General features: G+C 43.2%; 1 protein-coding gene across 6 annotated transcripts in view; it reads left to right on the forward strand.

Annotated features, from left to right (window-relative positions):
* LOC121329169 (voltage-gated potassium channel subunit beta-2-like) overlaps window positions 1-16,950 on the forward strand; it is a 58,127-nt gene that overhangs the window by 5,654 nt on the left and 35,523 nt on the right. For 3 of the 6 annotated variants that reach the window (XM_041274581.1, XM_041274582.1, XM_041274585.1), the window contains exons 2-3: window positions 12,240-12,377; window positions 13,990-14,031. In XM_041274581.1, the coding sequence (XP_041130515.1) occupies window positions 12,301-12,377; window positions 13,990-14,031 (119 nt within the window). In that variant the 5' untranslated portion in view covers window positions 12,240-12,300. Of the gene's footprint in view, window positions 1-2,016; window positions 2,370-12,239; window positions 12,378-13,989; window positions 14,032-16,950 lie in introns of those variants that run through there. The other 3 variants (XM_041274583.1, XM_041274580.1, XM_041274586.1) reach the window with 3 other exon arrangements.

The raw sequence follows: 16,950 nt of genomic DNA on the forward strand, positions 1-16,950 counted from the left end.
ACTGATTTTAAAATATGTGTGTTTGAAACTGAAACAGCTGCCCAAGCTTATGGTAATTTCAATGTAAAAGTTCTACCTAAGTTCAGTCTAAAAGTGTTTTTGTATTGCAATTCTGTATCGCAAACCTATTCTGAGCCAGTTGCAGTGCAGTCCTGTCCATTTTAACAAGAGTTGCAAGGGAGGAAGATCTGTGAGATGGTTTTAGGGAAGGTGGGTTTAGTCTGATTCAGCCAAAGGAAAACCTCTCCCTTAAAGTCACTGCAAACCAGTTTGTTTTTGCTGTTGACCTTGAAACGAATGAAGTTTGCTTAATGTGTTTGCGTGCTGCAGCAGGCTCTCCAGATGCATGCCGTTGAATATTCATGAAGGCCGCTTGTCACTTTATATTAAACGGCGTGCAGTTCAGTTGCTGTTTTCTTGTTTTTTTATTATTATGTATTTATGTATGTGCAGCTCTGGCCAAAAGTTTTGCATCGCCCTATAGAATGAACTCATTTTGCTTCATAAAGTTGAAAGAAACCTGCTGAACAAAGTTAGCGTATTGAATTGCACAGCGCTTTGTAGTTTTCCATATACTTAAAGAAAAGTTGAACAAATCTGATAATTCAAAATCTAACGTGAAATACTGTACAATATTATGGCTTCCGGTAGACTACTTCAATATGATTTTGTAGTTTTTTTATTTTTTATTTTTGATTTAAAATATAAATGACTTTGTATACAATATTTTTTGGGGTTTGTTTTTTATTCCCCTCAGTCCTAAAGTTGTAACGGATGCAAATCTTTTGTCCAGAGCTGTATTTGTTTGTTTAATTGCAAATGTTTTCTCCCACCTCTGATCAAACTGCATGTAGTTCACAGAGCGGGGTCCAGCCCGAAGCCAGTTTTCGACCTCAGTGGTCGGAAACATTTGAAGGTGGACTGACTTTCTCAGAGTTGTTGCATTTGAAACCAGCATCTGCAGGCTCCCAGCTCCCAGCCCTCAACCCTAACAGTCGAGCCAGACTGACTGTATGTTTCCTGTTGAAAAAATGGGGCATTCTTAAAATCGATTGAAAATAATCTGAATCCCACCATCTGTTGCAGAAGCTGTTTCCTCTACTCCAAAAAAAAAAAAAAAAAAAGAAACCTTTTCAAAACCTGGCAGCCATTCTTTTGGCAGAAATGCTGCAGTATGCATTCATTTATTTGCATTCGTTTTTTTTAATAACAGCCTGGCCTTGATCTAAGCATCCTGTAACAACACACAAGTTTATAATGAGGTATTGATTACATTATGTAATGCACTGTACAGTAGCACTAGAACGTTTTTCAGTTCTGTCACAATCGCCAGTTACTTGAGTGCAATGAGTAGCAGCTTCTGGATCCAGCAGCATTGCCCAGATAGTCCAAATAATAGAATAACATCAAAGCACTCTCCAGCCCCGCTGTTCAAGGGAAATTTAGCAGAGTGGCAGAAAATAAATAGAGCAGCAATACGATCTGTGATATTCAGAGCTAGACAAGTACATCTCGACAGGGGCTCAGGCGACCTTTGTTAAGGTGCATGGCCTTTCATTTTGAGAGCAGAGCTTCTAATATCGGGGGACTGCTGCTTACTTTCAGCAGAGACGTGTGTGAAAAGGTTGTTTCCTTCCTCTAGCGAGACGGTGTTAGGAGGAGTCGTCTGTGAGAGCAATTTAAAATGTTTCAGCTTCTATTCGATACAACCAGTATTGGGACAGAGTTATTATATAGGAAGACCTTGACAGAGATTTATATATATATATATATATATATATATATATATATATATATATATATATATATATATATATACAGATACGCACGCATGCACACGCACATTTTTTTGTTTGATATCGTGCTGTGTTGTGTGGCGTGAAATCCTAATTAAGACGTCATTTTTGCTGCAGTTGCATTTTTTTTCTCCTCTCCCTCCCTGCAATATTCGAAATGGATTTCAGCCAGGCAGGGCTAGCAGAGCTTCAGTATCAGCTGATTTATTATTTATTTTTTTTGCAAACCGGGAGAAACCTCTTGCTCTCTTGCTCTCTCGCTCTCTCTCTCTCTGTTTTCACTCGTCTGCTCTAGTACTGACTGTGCTAAGGGGGGGGGGATCTTTTCCTTTTATTCATCTTCACCGCTCTCTTCCTCAGTCACACTCTCTCCTCCCTCTCTCTCACTCACTCACACGAGCAAACACAGACACACGAGCACAGCCAAACCACAGGCACCATCCCTGCCTTTTATCCCACCCCATTTTTCACACCTTCCTGTTGGATTTCCCCCTTTTTTTACCCTCCCAAGACTTTCCATCGCTAGTCAAGCTGGGACTGCTGACCTGGGAAAACAGGAAAGGACAGAGGTAGGTAAGGTTCTTGTTGGACGATTCTTTTTCTCTCTCTGTCTCATTTTTTTAACTAGCAGATGCAGTGCAGCAGGAGTCTTGCTTGTGAGTCTCGCTCTCCCGCCTCTATCTCCTCTATCTCTCTCCCTCTCCCCATCTTTCCTGCTGCATAGAGAGGCATCTATGCATACCATATTACACGGGGAAGGTTTTGCTTCCCCTGTTTCATCGCTACCATGTTTAATGCATGTATTATCCTCTTTAAATTAATCTCACAATCAAGCTGTATTGCAGGATATTCTAGATGTACTGTTTATACATCTGTATGAATGCGTGGTAACGTTTTGAGTCTCCTTTACAGATCTGTTGCAGAATAATGCATATAACAATGATCTCTTTTTTATATGTATTTATTTTACAGATTGATTTTCGGTTCCAGAGACAAGCGTAGTGTATCAAATAACTGTGTTTTCAATGTATCTCATGACTTCAGTCTTTTAAAGCTGCGTTATGCAGTGTATAGTTTCTGTATGAATCAGTCTTTGTAAGTGGTTTGTGTAAAACGGCTCTTATTGAATCCTGTTCCAGGTATGAATGCTGTATTGATCAAACTCAATACAGTGTCGCCAGTATATTTTTGGTGCAGTGAGTAAGTTGTTGCATTGCCTGGGCAAAGTCGTGGATTCTGCTGCAGAGACTTGAAGTTTATTAATTGACGCAGCACCCTTTTCCTCCCTGGAATGTGCGCCCTGTTTTTTTTATTTATTTTATTATGTGATCTGGCAGTTTTGCTTTAGTTGTGCAAATGCTGTGTTAACGGTTTATGACCTAAATTTCCACTTGATCATAGGGATTATAAAACATGCATGCAGGAGAGGTGATATGACATGAGTGAATACCTTTTCATTATTTGTCAGCAGTAATTTGGGGTTAACAGTGAGCGTGCTAACACATGTGTTGACATTGGTAATTTTAATAAGTGCTCTGTGCTTCGTTTTAGTCAAAAGGAACAATGCTGCATTGTGAGGAATGTATGTAATTTTCAGAGCACTGTTGACAACTCCATTTCAAGTACACAGCAATGTAAACAGAACGTTTGTCTTGTTAGTTTTAACTCACCCTGGTAGGACGTCGGATCTCCATTTATAGGCATCCGGGATATTCAGTTCGCTCGTTCAGCAAGCAGGATAACGACAGCGGCTTGAGGGCACGGCTTTTTAAATCCAGCGTGGTCTCCTCGCCTCACTGGTTTTATTTTTAACTCCTCTGCAGCCTGGATCCTAAGTGGTGCTCTCAGTCAGGAAAAGCTATTTATTAACAACATGCATTACGGGCCTATAAAAAAACGCAAAGAGCCCTCTCAAGAACATCCAGCGCGTGGTCTTGTGTGCCAAAATGTTACTGATGGGCTTGAGTACAGATTGTAAATGAGCGTCTCGACAGGCCTATATTAAGACAGTGTTTTCCCAAGACTGCTTTCAGGAGGCTGCTGGCTAAAGAGGTCGCTTCTCTCTTTTTAATACCGCAGCCTCTCGGATCAATCCAGCTGTAAAAACGTTCAGTGCACTGCCGAGGTTCTGCCTGACTGCTTGCTGCCGTTCGTGGTCCCTGACATTGCTACCGTCATGAGTCAAAGAAACAAGCCCCTCGCCGACGTGGCTTTTAGTAACAGGTTAATTCATGAATTCAGTCCTGCAGTAAAAGTGATTGGAGTGAAGGCTGGTTAATTCATCTACTTGACTGTAATCAAGAAAGTAAAGTCTGTATAGGTGACCCTGCTTGCTGGCACACATTGTACAGCTAACGAACCTTTCACAGACTTGAAGAAATAATTCACAGGATCCGGGGTACTTGCCATTAGCGGTGCCTTGCTTTCTTATGAAGGATACAGAATGCAGTGCAGGGCCGCTTCTCTATCTATATCTAGTGCTTTACAGTGTCCACATGTCTCCACAGTGCCTCAGCTCTGCAATTTGCTGAACTTTGTTAGTCCACCCAGGGGAACTCGCAAAGCTCTTCCGAACAACGGTGTTAGACATTTTGCTGCTTCTCTCTCTCTCTCTCTCTTTGTTCATGCTCTCTCTTTACTCATGCTCTCTCTCTCCTTGCTTGCTCGCTCACTCGCTCTCTCTGTCTCGTTGCTCACTCTCTCTCTCCTTACTCATGCTCTCTCCTTGCTCTATCTCTCCTTACTCATGCTCTCTCTCCTTGCTGTCTCTCTTTGTCTCCTTGTTCTCCTCTCTCTTTGCTCGCTTTCTCTCTCTCTCTCTCCTTGCTCTCTTTTCTCTGGGCCAGTGTCCCAGTAAAGTGTTAATCCTTAAATATATTTGAAAATTGTTAAAATACTGTTCAGGAGGTCGAGTCCCAAATATTTAGTAAAGCACTTACTTTAATGAACAGATTTGGACACACAGTGAACAGTGATAATATTTAATAAAGCACACTAATGAATAGATTTGCACATACAGTGATAATATTTAGTAAAGCACATACTTTTAATGAACATATTTGTACATCCAGTGAACAGTGAGTGTCCTCTTCTCTGCTGGGTAAAAAAACACGGGCCTATATAGTTTAAGGGCAATTGGAGACAGCATTTTTGGGGAATAGACTGGAATAGAATGATGGCTGCTGTCGGGGAGCGGGGCTGCAGATACAGTCTGTCAACAAAACCGTACTCTGACAGGAGAGAGGAGGATGACGGCTTGGGAGCCAGCTCTTCACACTGACTGCCTGTCAACACTGTAGCAAAACTGAGCGTTCATCTTCACCATATATACATGTGCACATGTGCCCGAGTGGTTTGTGTACCATCTGCAAATGGCCTGGTAACTCCAGGGCTACTTGAGTGCACAAAGAGAGAACGGTCTTCCTAGCGGATGAAATCCGAGACAAAGTTGAAGTTGACGGGTCGTGTAGTTACAGCAGCTGATGTGTTTAATAGGCAGTGCGGTCCAGTGGTTAAAGTCCAGGGCTTGTAGCCAGAAGGTCACCGGTTCAAAACTTTGTGATGGTGGTCCACTGGCTGATTCACTGTGTGTGAGTGTGGTCCTGAGCAAGTCCAGGGCTTTAACCAGAAGGTCACCGGTTAAATCAATGTCCTATTGTAAGTGACTCTGCATATAATGCACAGTTCACAGCCTACCTCTGTAATGCACTTTGTGATGGTGGTCCACTATGAAAGGCTTTATATAAAAATAAATATTATTATAATTGATTTGGCTCTTCCTTGCTTTGAGATCTTGAGTCGAAACTGCAACCGAATCAGGCATTTGGCTTTGCAAACCGGCCGCTCTTGCTGTGCTGTCCCTGTAATTCTTTCTTTCTTTATTCAATGAAAATGGACACGTGCCTCTCTTACTGTACATGCTGTGTTTTTTGGTTTTGTTAACACGTTCCTGTGCCTGTATCCTGTGCCTAATCCCTCGTGCTTGGTAGAGCACGTCTCTTCTGTCTGTGAGCTGGTACTGTGTCAGCTGCCAGCTTGCTTGCTTCCTGTCTCCTCTCAGCAAGTGTCTTGGCTGCTCCGGGGAGAGGAGATTCTTCACGACTGAATCGTTGAGTAAAGTTGTGTCTCTCTCTCTCTCTGTGCTCTGCAGCTGGGCAGTGACCAATGAGAGAGCTGCTGTGTGGCTCTTCCCACCAATGAGACCTGCTCTGTCTGTTGCAATATTGGGGGAAACGACTTGTGATTTATGACCATGCATCTTGCATTTTGTTTGTCTTGCAGCATTCGAGTTAGCGCTCAGGGGAAGAGAGGGAGAGGCTGGCAGAGATTGGGCACATGTGACAGGGTTTCAGTTTTACTGTTTGCTGCCTGCGTTCAGAGTAATGGGGCGGGGGGGGGTTGAATTAGACAAGCGAGAGAAGGGAGGTGCTACTGTCGCCTCTCTCTGCGACATGCTGGTCCAACACACAGAAGGTCTTAAACTTGCTATAAAATATACAGCCAACTCCTTGAGTCAGAACGAAAATGGGCTTTGACCACAATTACTGGCTTTGGCAAGCTTTTTGCAATATCCTGCAAGATAACATTTTGACTGAGGGTTGCTTAGGAAGTTGTGCAGTAGTTTCTGTGTTTGAGCAACCCATGCTAAGTTTTATATACTGTACGCTGTAAATATGTAACTGACTTTTCACCGGAAGTCTCTCTCCATTTTGTCAGAATAGCTAAACTCTAAAGGCGTCCTAAAGAACTCAAAGGGAGTTTCTAACAGGAAACGAGCATCGTTTTTATAACAAGCAAATATTTCTATTGAGCCTCTGTCTGCGCTTTGTGGTTTTTAATACGGACAACTTTGCACATTGATCCAGATTTAGGACAGTGGTTTCCAGTCTCCTCATTCTGTCCATGTGCAGGAGCTGGTGTTGAATAAAGGCTGCTGTGTCGCTGGGATGCTGCCCAGGTTGTGAGGCGTCGGACCTCTCCAGTGCTCATTCAGATGTTTTGTACAAACTGTGTGTTTTATTGTTTTATTTTTGTTTTAACCTTCCCTTGCTGCAGCGATTGCAGCTTTGGGCTCTGCATCTGCCTCTCGGGAGAGCCTGTGGAGAGAGAAGTTGTGGAGATGTTTGCGTCAACAGCTCTGGCGCTTCAACGCTTTTTTTGTAGGAAATCCAGGAATTGCCTTTTCAGCCGACTTTTGTTTTTAAGACCTAAATGAGGTCTTGATGAAAGATTTCGGTTTATCTCTTAAACTGTTGCTCGTGAGCTGTCTCCACTTTGAACACGTATGTAACCCGATTAGCACTAGTCTTGGACTGCCTGTGTTACCTGGGTAAGGTAGACCCAGATCAGTGATAATCAGGCCCTGTAGAGTACACAGTGTTTGGATCTGTCCATAGGTATGTTAGGCTGTAGATGTCTCGGTCTTTAACGGTTCTACAGTCCCTGAAAGGGAAAGGGATCTTGTTTCACAATCAACGCTTTCCCAAGAGTTTAATTAAGAAACATAGTCAGCTCAGTATAACTTTAACAGGATGTCACCTGACCAAAAATAAAAACCCAAAACGAAGAGGCCCAAGTGTAGGTGACAAGCTCCCGTGCGTCTTATTAAACTCTTGATAAAACCAGGAATGGATCAAGCCGCTATGCAGCAGCTTTGTGTCTCTGCAGTGACTCTGCTAGGAACAAGGACGTTACAAAGAAAAAGCCAGCCCCTGCTGAATATCAGACCTTGTAAAGCAGCTTAAACACAGGCTACCTACAAATACAAATACAAATCAATATTAGATCGAAGACACTCGGGACCACTCTGAATGATTACAGTATAAACATGATAAAAACGTGAGGGCCCAGGAGACAGCTGATCAGATTCATTAGTGGTGAAAGACAGAAATTACTGCTTGCAGCTTACAAAAGCAATTTCATATCAAAGTTACCATACTGCTGTTTCTTCGATAATTACTGTATTCTGAGTAATTATATGCTCTATTCTATAAGTTTTAGTACTTTTTATGTAAAAAAATAAATAAAAATAACATTAAAGTCAAATAAAACCACTAATCAGTACTGTGCCATTGACAGCCCAGGTGTACTGTACCTGGATCAGGTAACCCTAATAAATGAATGCACTGAAACTGCACATTTAGTTTCTTGCTAGAGATTTGAAGATAATGCCAGTAGGGATGTTTATACTGAAGCCATGCATTCTTCTGAGGTGTCTGTTTTCAGTTGTTTGGGCAGCTAAGCGTGCCAGACTCTCTGTTGTCTTCTTCATTAGTGCACCACGCATTTCGTTGTGGCTGGAGGTAAGCCACACTCGCTCCTCGGGTACCACTTTGTCGTGTGAGCGCTGTCCGTTACTCTCTCGCTTATGTTCTCTGATTGAATAAATCACCTTGACAGTGCGGGTTTACCCTCCCCTCCCGTTTTCAGCGCAGTTAATATTTAATGAAAGTTATTTTAGTTTAAAGCAATGTGAGATTGTGATGGTGCTGAAAAGGTGATTGGTGTTGGGGGCTTTCGTAACAAAGGCTAGGCTGGGGTCTGTGTTTATAGGGTTTCTAGCATCGGTGGACACGTACGGTACAGAGGCTAGTGTGGTGTGCCAGTGTGTGGAATTATTACTGTTAAATGTCTAATCATAATCATGGTATAACATAATTTAATGAGCGTATCAGAAAGATATCATGAAGAAACCAATGCATAAATGACGTTTGGGGGAGGGGTGTGAATTGACAGAATTGTAAGAGCGAGAGAAGGCTGAAATTCAAAGGAAAATGGAGCGCTCTGAGGCTGCCATAAGGTGTCCACGCTGCTACCTGGCTGGCTACCTACCCAAGCTGCTCATGTGATGCAAAGCCAGTGCCGAGTCTGCGTCCCAAACAGGGTTTCACACCGAGTAATCCGGAAACGTGTGAAGCATCCAGGCATTTATAAACACGGGGGGGGAGAAAGGCACAAGCGTTTACACAGAATTCAATATTTACCCTGTCATCTGGAGATAATAAGCAACTAACTCAAATTACAAGGCACGAGGGGAAGACAAAGCCGTTTTCAGGGCTCTAGTTAAATCTTTTAGCACCACTGTTTGTAATGCAGGTTCGGATTTGTATGATTTTATGCACATGGGGCTCTTCACAATCTGAACTCTAATCCTTGCCAATCTGCTGTAGCCTTGATTTACCCAAATATGTGGTTCATCTTGTTCCTGTTGTTGCCTTTTCCACTCCTATAGATTCCTATTAATTCATTGCCTCGGCACAGCAGTCTGCAGTAAATTGAAAGATTAGTTCATATTAAGGCTGATTGATGGCGTGGCTAGGCTGTCGCCACTTCTCTGTCCTTCACACTAATAATAAAACCATCATTTGGATTCAAGGTTTTTTTTTGTATCTCTAATAAGAAGTAATGGGAAGTCTAAAGCAAGTTGATGACCATGCTGAATTTAGGATGAGGAAGAAAACACAGGTGGCTTGTACATTATAATGAGCAGCAGGCAAGTACTAAATTAAAGCAAAGGAATGAATGGACAGTTTTGGAACTGTGCTGTAAATGATATATCTATAGTTTATTTAAAGCGCTAAACTGACAATGATTGACGACTTTCCCTTCTCCGCGTCAGTAAATGGTCATGCTGGCTGAACTCCCTCTGTATCGCAAGCAGCACGAGCGGTTTCTATTTTCAGCAGCCCTGATCCACGGTGTCTGGGTTCAGCTGCCGGGTGTGTGTGCCTGTCTGGGAAGAGGCGTTGGAGGGCTGATGGATTGGCTCTCTGTAGATCAACAGAGCGCCTGGTGTGTATATCTTCATTAATGTGGATTTGGTGACATCTATTGTAATGTAACATGGATTAGATTAACACTGAGGTCAGAGCTGGCCTGTGCTAGAGTGGGTTTGAGTGATAGTTTAATAGGTACGGGACAGTCACCAATATTCCCCAGTTAGCAATATTTAGCTTTAGGTTTTTCAGTAGGTTGAAATTGGTTGCCGGGGGAAACCGATGCTTTAAATTGTGGCTTTGCGTTGTTCCTCCATGTCCTCTAATGGCTGTTTTTTTTTTAAATTTATTCAGCTTTTTGATTTTCTTTAATCAAGCCTGGTTTGTTAACACGTTTTTTTTTAATTCCGGCAGGAATGAGGTCACACCATTTTCCGGTCGTGGTGTGAGCTGTGATGACGTGATCACAGTGACTGGCAGTAGTTCGTGATGCTGACTGCACAGCTGCTTGGAGTTCACACATTGTATTTCATAGGGCATCAAACAGCAGACAGACCTTATATAGTCGTGGCATTGCTCTTTAGCGCTCTCTCATAACGTTTTGCTGCATGGCGTTCTGACAACACTACCCAAATAGTCCCTAATAAAGTAAAATAATAATAATAATAATAATCCATGCAAAAATCTATTTACACAAAACATCCAAATGCTAGAAATCGCTGGATCCTCGATTTGAGGGTTAATGAAGGCGCTGCTTATGTGCTGTGGATCCTCTCCAGTGAGTGGCTACAGTATGCAGCAGCCTGTAATCTCTGGGAGAGCTTTTGAGGCGCTTGTGCTGGCGTGGGCCGTGGAGCGTGACCGCAAGAAGAAAGGGAAGGGTGTGCTGTTGCACGCTGTCTTCAGCCTGTTTCTAGTTTGATTTCGATTTTTTTCACTACTGATGTATCAGCTGGGGAACGAAGACTCCTGTTGTATAGCAGTTTTATCCATTCCAGGCTTTAATACAAGCTTGAGTATGCAAAATCACGTGTGTTTTATTAAACTCCAGGAAAAGGGATCTTTTTTTCCCATCCCTGATAAGGCAGAGTACGGGAAGCTAAGCTACAGCAGCATTTCAGTCTAAAATTGAGCCTGATTGCGGGACACTGACTCTTTAAATTTTAAGGCAAATCTTGATATTGAGCTCATGTGATGCTTGTCCTTTTGTAATTGAAATGAATTGTTTTATTATGGAAGTTGCCTGAGGATTTTTTTCTTTACAAAGGCTAAAAGTGAAGACCATGTTAATTGCAGCGTGTGCTAATGGGCTATAATTGACAAAGGCCCCCTGGGAGAGTTGGTTTAATGAGTAGTGATCCTTTCGACGTACTGCACTGTACAAATCCAGTGGGGTCTAAAAAGAAATAGATAGCAGTGTTTCAAAACAGTGACTTTGATGAGACAAACTAAACCATCTAGTCACTGATTTGATTTCAGAGGCGGTTGAGTAAGATTTTGGCTGCTGAAAGTTACTGATGAGGTGGCAGGTGGTACAGCCTCCCTGTTTTTTAAACAGCACTTCATTATACTGCACTGCAAGTTTCCCCTTCGTTGGCCGCTGCTGTCGACAGCCTTTCCTCGGCCTCCAGGGCAGTTGAGTGGCTGGATCGGTTGGTGTGCAGGTCTGACAGAGTTCAGACAGAGTTCACCCAGTCACATTATCTGTAGGTGTTGATTTTCCCTCTCTAGCTCAGGGTTCAGCAAGGGACAGCCTGTTCCCAGCCCCACTGTAATCTGGTTTCAGTGTGAAAGAACAGGTCCATATCTTGACCTGCCAGGACCATGTCTCCGTGTTGCTCTGTTTGTGTTTGTAACATGAGCTGCTTATAAATGGAACAAATGAGTTGCCCAACAGCCAGAGAGTAAAGTTTCAAGTGAAAAGCAAGTGGGTGAGGTCACAGCCCATGTGCTGTACCAGGAATCATTGGGGGTCTGTCACAGTGAGCTCTCTCCTCTACGCAGATACCTCTGAAGCGCAGGTGCTTCGCTGCACCATTGTGCTGGATACCCATTGTAAACGTTTAGCATGATCGATCTCATTCTTCACTTGTGTGGTGCTTTGCCAGCCTGGTTTTTCCAATACGTCTTTATTTATTTTGTCATGGAATTACCGCTGTGATCGTCCGTGACTACAGAGCAGCTGATGCGTGCCTTGTTGACAGTACGGTGTGGTTACGTTCCCCAAAGGTCGTTTTAGCTGAAGCGGCTTACCCTATAGAAACCTAGACGGCTAGTTTCACAGACCTCGATTAGCACTAATCTTGGACTTCTCAGTGTTATTTTAGGTAATGTTTTTTTTTTTGTTTCATGTAAATGTAATGTACAGTAATACTGTTTAAAAATAACAAGGTGCAGAGTGGCGCCATCTGCTGGTTCACGTAATGAACTGCAAGTTTAATGACAAAAGTTTGTGTGTGAAGCTGTTGGCTGCTGTAGAGTTACTAAAGGGGGAGGGGGCATACTTAATCATTTTGGAGATCATTTGGAACAAAAAAAGCAAACTGCAATATATGGGACACACTCGCGCTCACTAGATATCTGCTATCAGTGAGGGAGCTGTACAGGAAATGGCAAACCCATAGAGGTGCTTGAATTGATCACACAGTTAAACCCGAAATGGCTCCATCTACTCTGCAATGGGAGATTATATTTCATTTGTGTGCCTTTCTTTTTTTTCTTTTGTCAGATATCCTGCAAGGTGAGCGCGTGAATCTACTGCAGGTTGTCCAAACTACCAGGGTGGCTCCATGTATCCTGAAACGACCACCGACTCCCCAGCTCGACTCTCGCTCCGCCAGACTGGCTCCCCAGGCATGATCTACAGGTGAGCGCTCACGCACACACGCACGTACAGGCAGTTGTCACTTGCTGATGCACAGTTCACCCCCGAGTCTCTGTAAGTCGCTTTGGATAAAAGCACCTGCTAAATGACTAAGAATTATTAACAACCCTCTTTTATTTCTCATACAGCCCTTGCAATAAAAAAGGGCTAATTGTAGTAACGACTCGCAGCCACCAGATGTCACACAGGTAACACATCACCAGTGTTTTCTTACTTTGTCATTTATTTCATAGCAGACGCCCTTATGCAGAAATACGACAGTACAAAGTATCACATTATAACATATCACATTACAAGCTATCACATTACAGAATGTCCTAATCCAGATAAGAGCAGTTATGAAAGCACAATACGATCAAATTCAAGCAAGAGCAAAATAAAGGATACAGTCAATTATAAGAGCGAGTTTGACTAAGAGCAGTTAAAACTGATAGTAAATATTTGCTTAGATACAGTAAGTAGTTATAGTCTGGAGCAATAGCTGAGTGCGGCAGGGTATGGAGCAGTTCAGTGCAAGTGCAAGCTGATGCAAGAACTGGAACAACTGGGTGCCATATAGTCCAGTATGGTGGAGAGCTGTGAGGTTTACAGATGCTGTCTGAACAGGTGTGTCTTGAGGAGGCGCTGGAACAGGGACTGAGCAGTCCTGATATCCGAGGGCAGGTCATTCCACCACTGAGGGGCAAGGAAGGAGAAGGAGCGGGCTCTGGAGGTGGGGGAGCGGAGGGGGGTACAGCTAGTCTGAGGGGGTGTAGGGAGAAATGACAGGCTGGAGATAAGAGGGAGCAGAACGGTCAAGACAGCGATAGGCGAGTACAGGAGTTTTGAATTGAATGCAAGCAGCGGTAGGGAGCCAGTGCAGAGAGCGGAGCAGCAGGGTGTAGCGTGGGAGAAACGAGGACGGGAAAAGACAAGGCGAGCAGCAGAGATTTGGATGAGCTGGAGCAGACGGGCAGGAGGGAGTTGCAAGAGTCAAGGCAGGACAGTACCAGGGCCTGAACTAGGAGCTGTGTGGAGTAGTCAGTGAGGAAAAGGACCGATTCTGCATCTGTTGCTGAGGAAGAAGTGACAGGAGCGTGCCAGAGGAGGAGAGGGAGGGGTCAAGGGAGAGAGGGTGGTGGATTCACCCATATAACCTTCAATGAAACATAACCTGCTAATAATCCCAGATACTGTTGAATATAGAGTACTTACCATTTATTTTATACACAGTATATTCAGATCACTGTGGTGATGACTTATAGATAATGAGTATTCTGCATTATATATATAAAAAAAGTTGTAGTTATGCAGTTTAACCACTAGACTGTGCTACAAGATCACTAAATTAAATAATAACATCATAATAAAATAAGTCCCTCCATTCCCAACCTGTACATTCTAGTATGCCCTTGTGTTCCTTTCCTATAGAAACTAAAGCTAAGTTTTCAGAAGGTGTTAAGTGTTCACATTCTCGTCATTGCCATCCTATAAAATGTAGCAGAGGCAGAGCGCAGGTGTGCATGCATGAGCCGGTGAGTTGCCCTGTCTCCCTCCATTGTGACGTGCAGAACTCTCTCTTCTCTTCTTTTCTCTTCTCTCACGCTGGCCGCAGTGCTCGATATGGGAGTCCCAAGCGGCAGCTTCAGTTCTACAGGTACCTCTATGCTTTCTCTCTCTGACTAACGCACTGATGCCTCTCACTCTTCAGGCGCAGGAGGGCTTCGTACTCCTGCAACGCGCCGGGGCTGAGCTTGTTGCCCGGTTTATTTGGTTTTTAACTGGAGGAAATATGTGTGTTTTTACACTTCTTTCTGTTTGGAGAAACTAAAAAGAGGTCAATAATCCTCATCCAGATCAGTTTTATAAGTGTTCTGCGTTTTCTAAACTCTAAACAGTTACGGATTTATTTTGTAATCTTTTTCTTAATTATTCATTTATTTGCTTGTTTTTCTCTCTTTGTCTCTCTCTCTTGCTCTTTCTCTCATCCCTGTAGTTTGATGTATTTAAACTAAGAGGGTTAATGTGTGTTATTATTATCAGACCTGTAACACATACAACAGCAGCGTGACATGCGCAGTTTTGAGGAGTAACTCGGCAATGCAGCGAGTGTATCAGTTTGCAACAGCGGCCAGCAGGTTAGGAATCACTCAGAGTAAGCCTCCAGTGAGGTCTTGCATCTCACTAGCCACTAGATGTCACAAGATGATTATAGTCTGTGAACTGGACAGAAAATACAGCATGCTTCATTTGATTGCATTTTTTTTTTTTATCCCTAAATGTTTGGTTAAAAGCTGGCATCTGATATATGTGTCTTAGTGTTCCGAAATGTAATTAAAAGAGCAATCTAGGGTCTACGGCTGTTTTTGCTACCCTGGCGAAACATTTTGAATTAAAACACATCTGCCATTATGTACTTGGTACCATTCTTCATGCTGCCCTGTGCACCAATGAGGAGGGGCACATTGCGGGCAAGTTATCCTGCATTTGGCTGAGACAGATCCACAGATCCGAATGTGTAATGCAATGAGCAATACGGTGTATTGAATTTCAACTTGACTGCCTTTTAACATTTTCTCTTCTGAAACGCATGCCAGTTTTCCGGTTTCAGAGGCGGTATCGATTGCTCTCTGTTCTCTTTGTCTTTTATAAATGGGTTTGGCTTGTGTGTGTTTTTAAAGTACGGTGGTGATATATGACTTGTTGTATTGAAATATGCGTGCATTGATTTTCCTATTGTTCAAAAATAAATGCAATATAAAACACGCAAAGTGTGATTTTTTCTATTATTATCTAACTAGTTTATATGCTGCTGCAATCCTCTTGCTGTAATCTGTGATCTTGACCTGGTAACAGTAAATGGATGCAGTCCGGCTACAATTATTGAACCTGGAAGCCGCACGGTATCTCAGATGTTTTGCACCATGGCAGTGTTTTTTTTGTGTGGCTGTTTATAACATCTAAAGAATACTGGTCTCCAGAAATCAGAAGCTGTATAAAACAGCAGAGGTGCATTTGAGAAGCATACCTGAGTCCTCTCCTGGCGAGGTGACCAGCTCCGTGTGTAACTCTGGAGTGTTGGAATCGGTGAAGGAATCTTACTTGGTATTGCGGGCACATACAGACATCGTATTGGTTGCCTTGCAGGTTGTTCAAGGTGGCGTAGTCTAATGGATGAGGGTTGCATCTCAGTGAATTGTTACACCCCTATTAAAAACATGGTGCTCATTACCCTAGACCTTTTAAGCTTAAAATATTGATACGGCTAGCTAATCCCTGACTGCTTTGCATCACCGTCAGTGTCCTCTTGCAGCGCTTAGGATGGCGATTACTGCTGTTTAAGCTCTTCAAGATGTAAGTGGTGCATCAGACCGAACAAAAGAGAACAAGTGGTTTGTGTACTGGCAACCAAATGCAAACTAAAATGACTGGCAGTCTTAAAACATGTGTTGAGACCACTGATGGGGAGCTCTACAAAACTGCAGGAAACAAAACCCCATCCCATCTAATTAGTTTCATCCTGTGTCTTGCTTGCATCCATTGAGGAAAATCTTCTTCATTGTACAATGATTTCCTGCTGTTTCTAATCCTGTAAGTGTGTGCAATCTCGTGATCTGAAACCCAAGGTAATGTTGTTAGTGGCTGCTGATAAGCGTCTACAGTAACAGCTTGGGTTGGCTGCGTGGTAGCTTCATTCTCCAGTCTCTGTAGAAAACAACATGTGCTTTTACATCCAGGTGCTTCACTTGTGACCCAGGCTGGTGGCTGTGTGTGTTAATGACGCTGGTTTGAAAGGCATCAGTGTGCAGTCGTAACGGGCAGTGTAGACTGCTGTTCCGGATTGTGACCCCTGTCTGTGAGATGAGTTTAAAAGCTCTAAAGCTACGAATGCAGGCGAGCCCGGCTCTTTTGCGCAGTGGTTAAGAAGCCCACGTGCGGTGCGCAGGGTCGCCGTTTTGCGCCCAGCCTCCACCCTGTTACGTGGTGTCAACTGTGTGGCTCGTTATCTTACTGAATTGGAGGTGTTGGAAATGGGTGGTTTCACAGGTGAAGAGGTGCATTTTTCTGTGCACAGCAGTTTGGGATTTCAGGGTTTCATAACTCAAATTCAAAGAAACCAGCTGCAATTGCACAACAAGACGTGCTGCCTCTGCTAAGGGGATGCAATCAAGGTGAAAGAACAGGTAATAGAAAATAAATACAGATAAAATACATGTGGTTTAAAATGGATAAGTCCTGACACTGCAAAATCGCTTCCCACTTTACTGTACACGTGTCTTTTTTTTTTTTTTTTTGCTTATTTTATAAATTTAGAGTGAATTATTATTTTTATTTATTCCCCCCCCCCATTTGGAATGTCCAATTATGTTTTTTCTCTTCACCGCAGCGAGTCCCCACCCAGCACAGACGTTCCGAGGGCGTGTGAGCGTCCTCCGATCTCACAAGCCTAAAGCCAGAATCGTTTTTACACCGAGGAATCCAGAGCAGAGGTGGGCGGGGCTACCGATCTGGGAGAACAGAGATCAGCCCTGCTTTTTATCCACTCTGAATGTGCTTGGTGCATGGCCAGTAGGGT

Source organism: Polyodon spathula, chromosome 16 (genome assembly GCF_017654505.1).
Source record: "Polyodon spathula isolate WHYD16114869_AA chromosome 16, ASM1765450v1, whole genome shotgun sequence".
NCBI classification, from domain to species: domain Eukaryota; kingdom Metazoa; phylum Chordata; class Actinopteri; order Acipenseriformes; family Polyodontidae; genus Polyodon; species Polyodon spathula.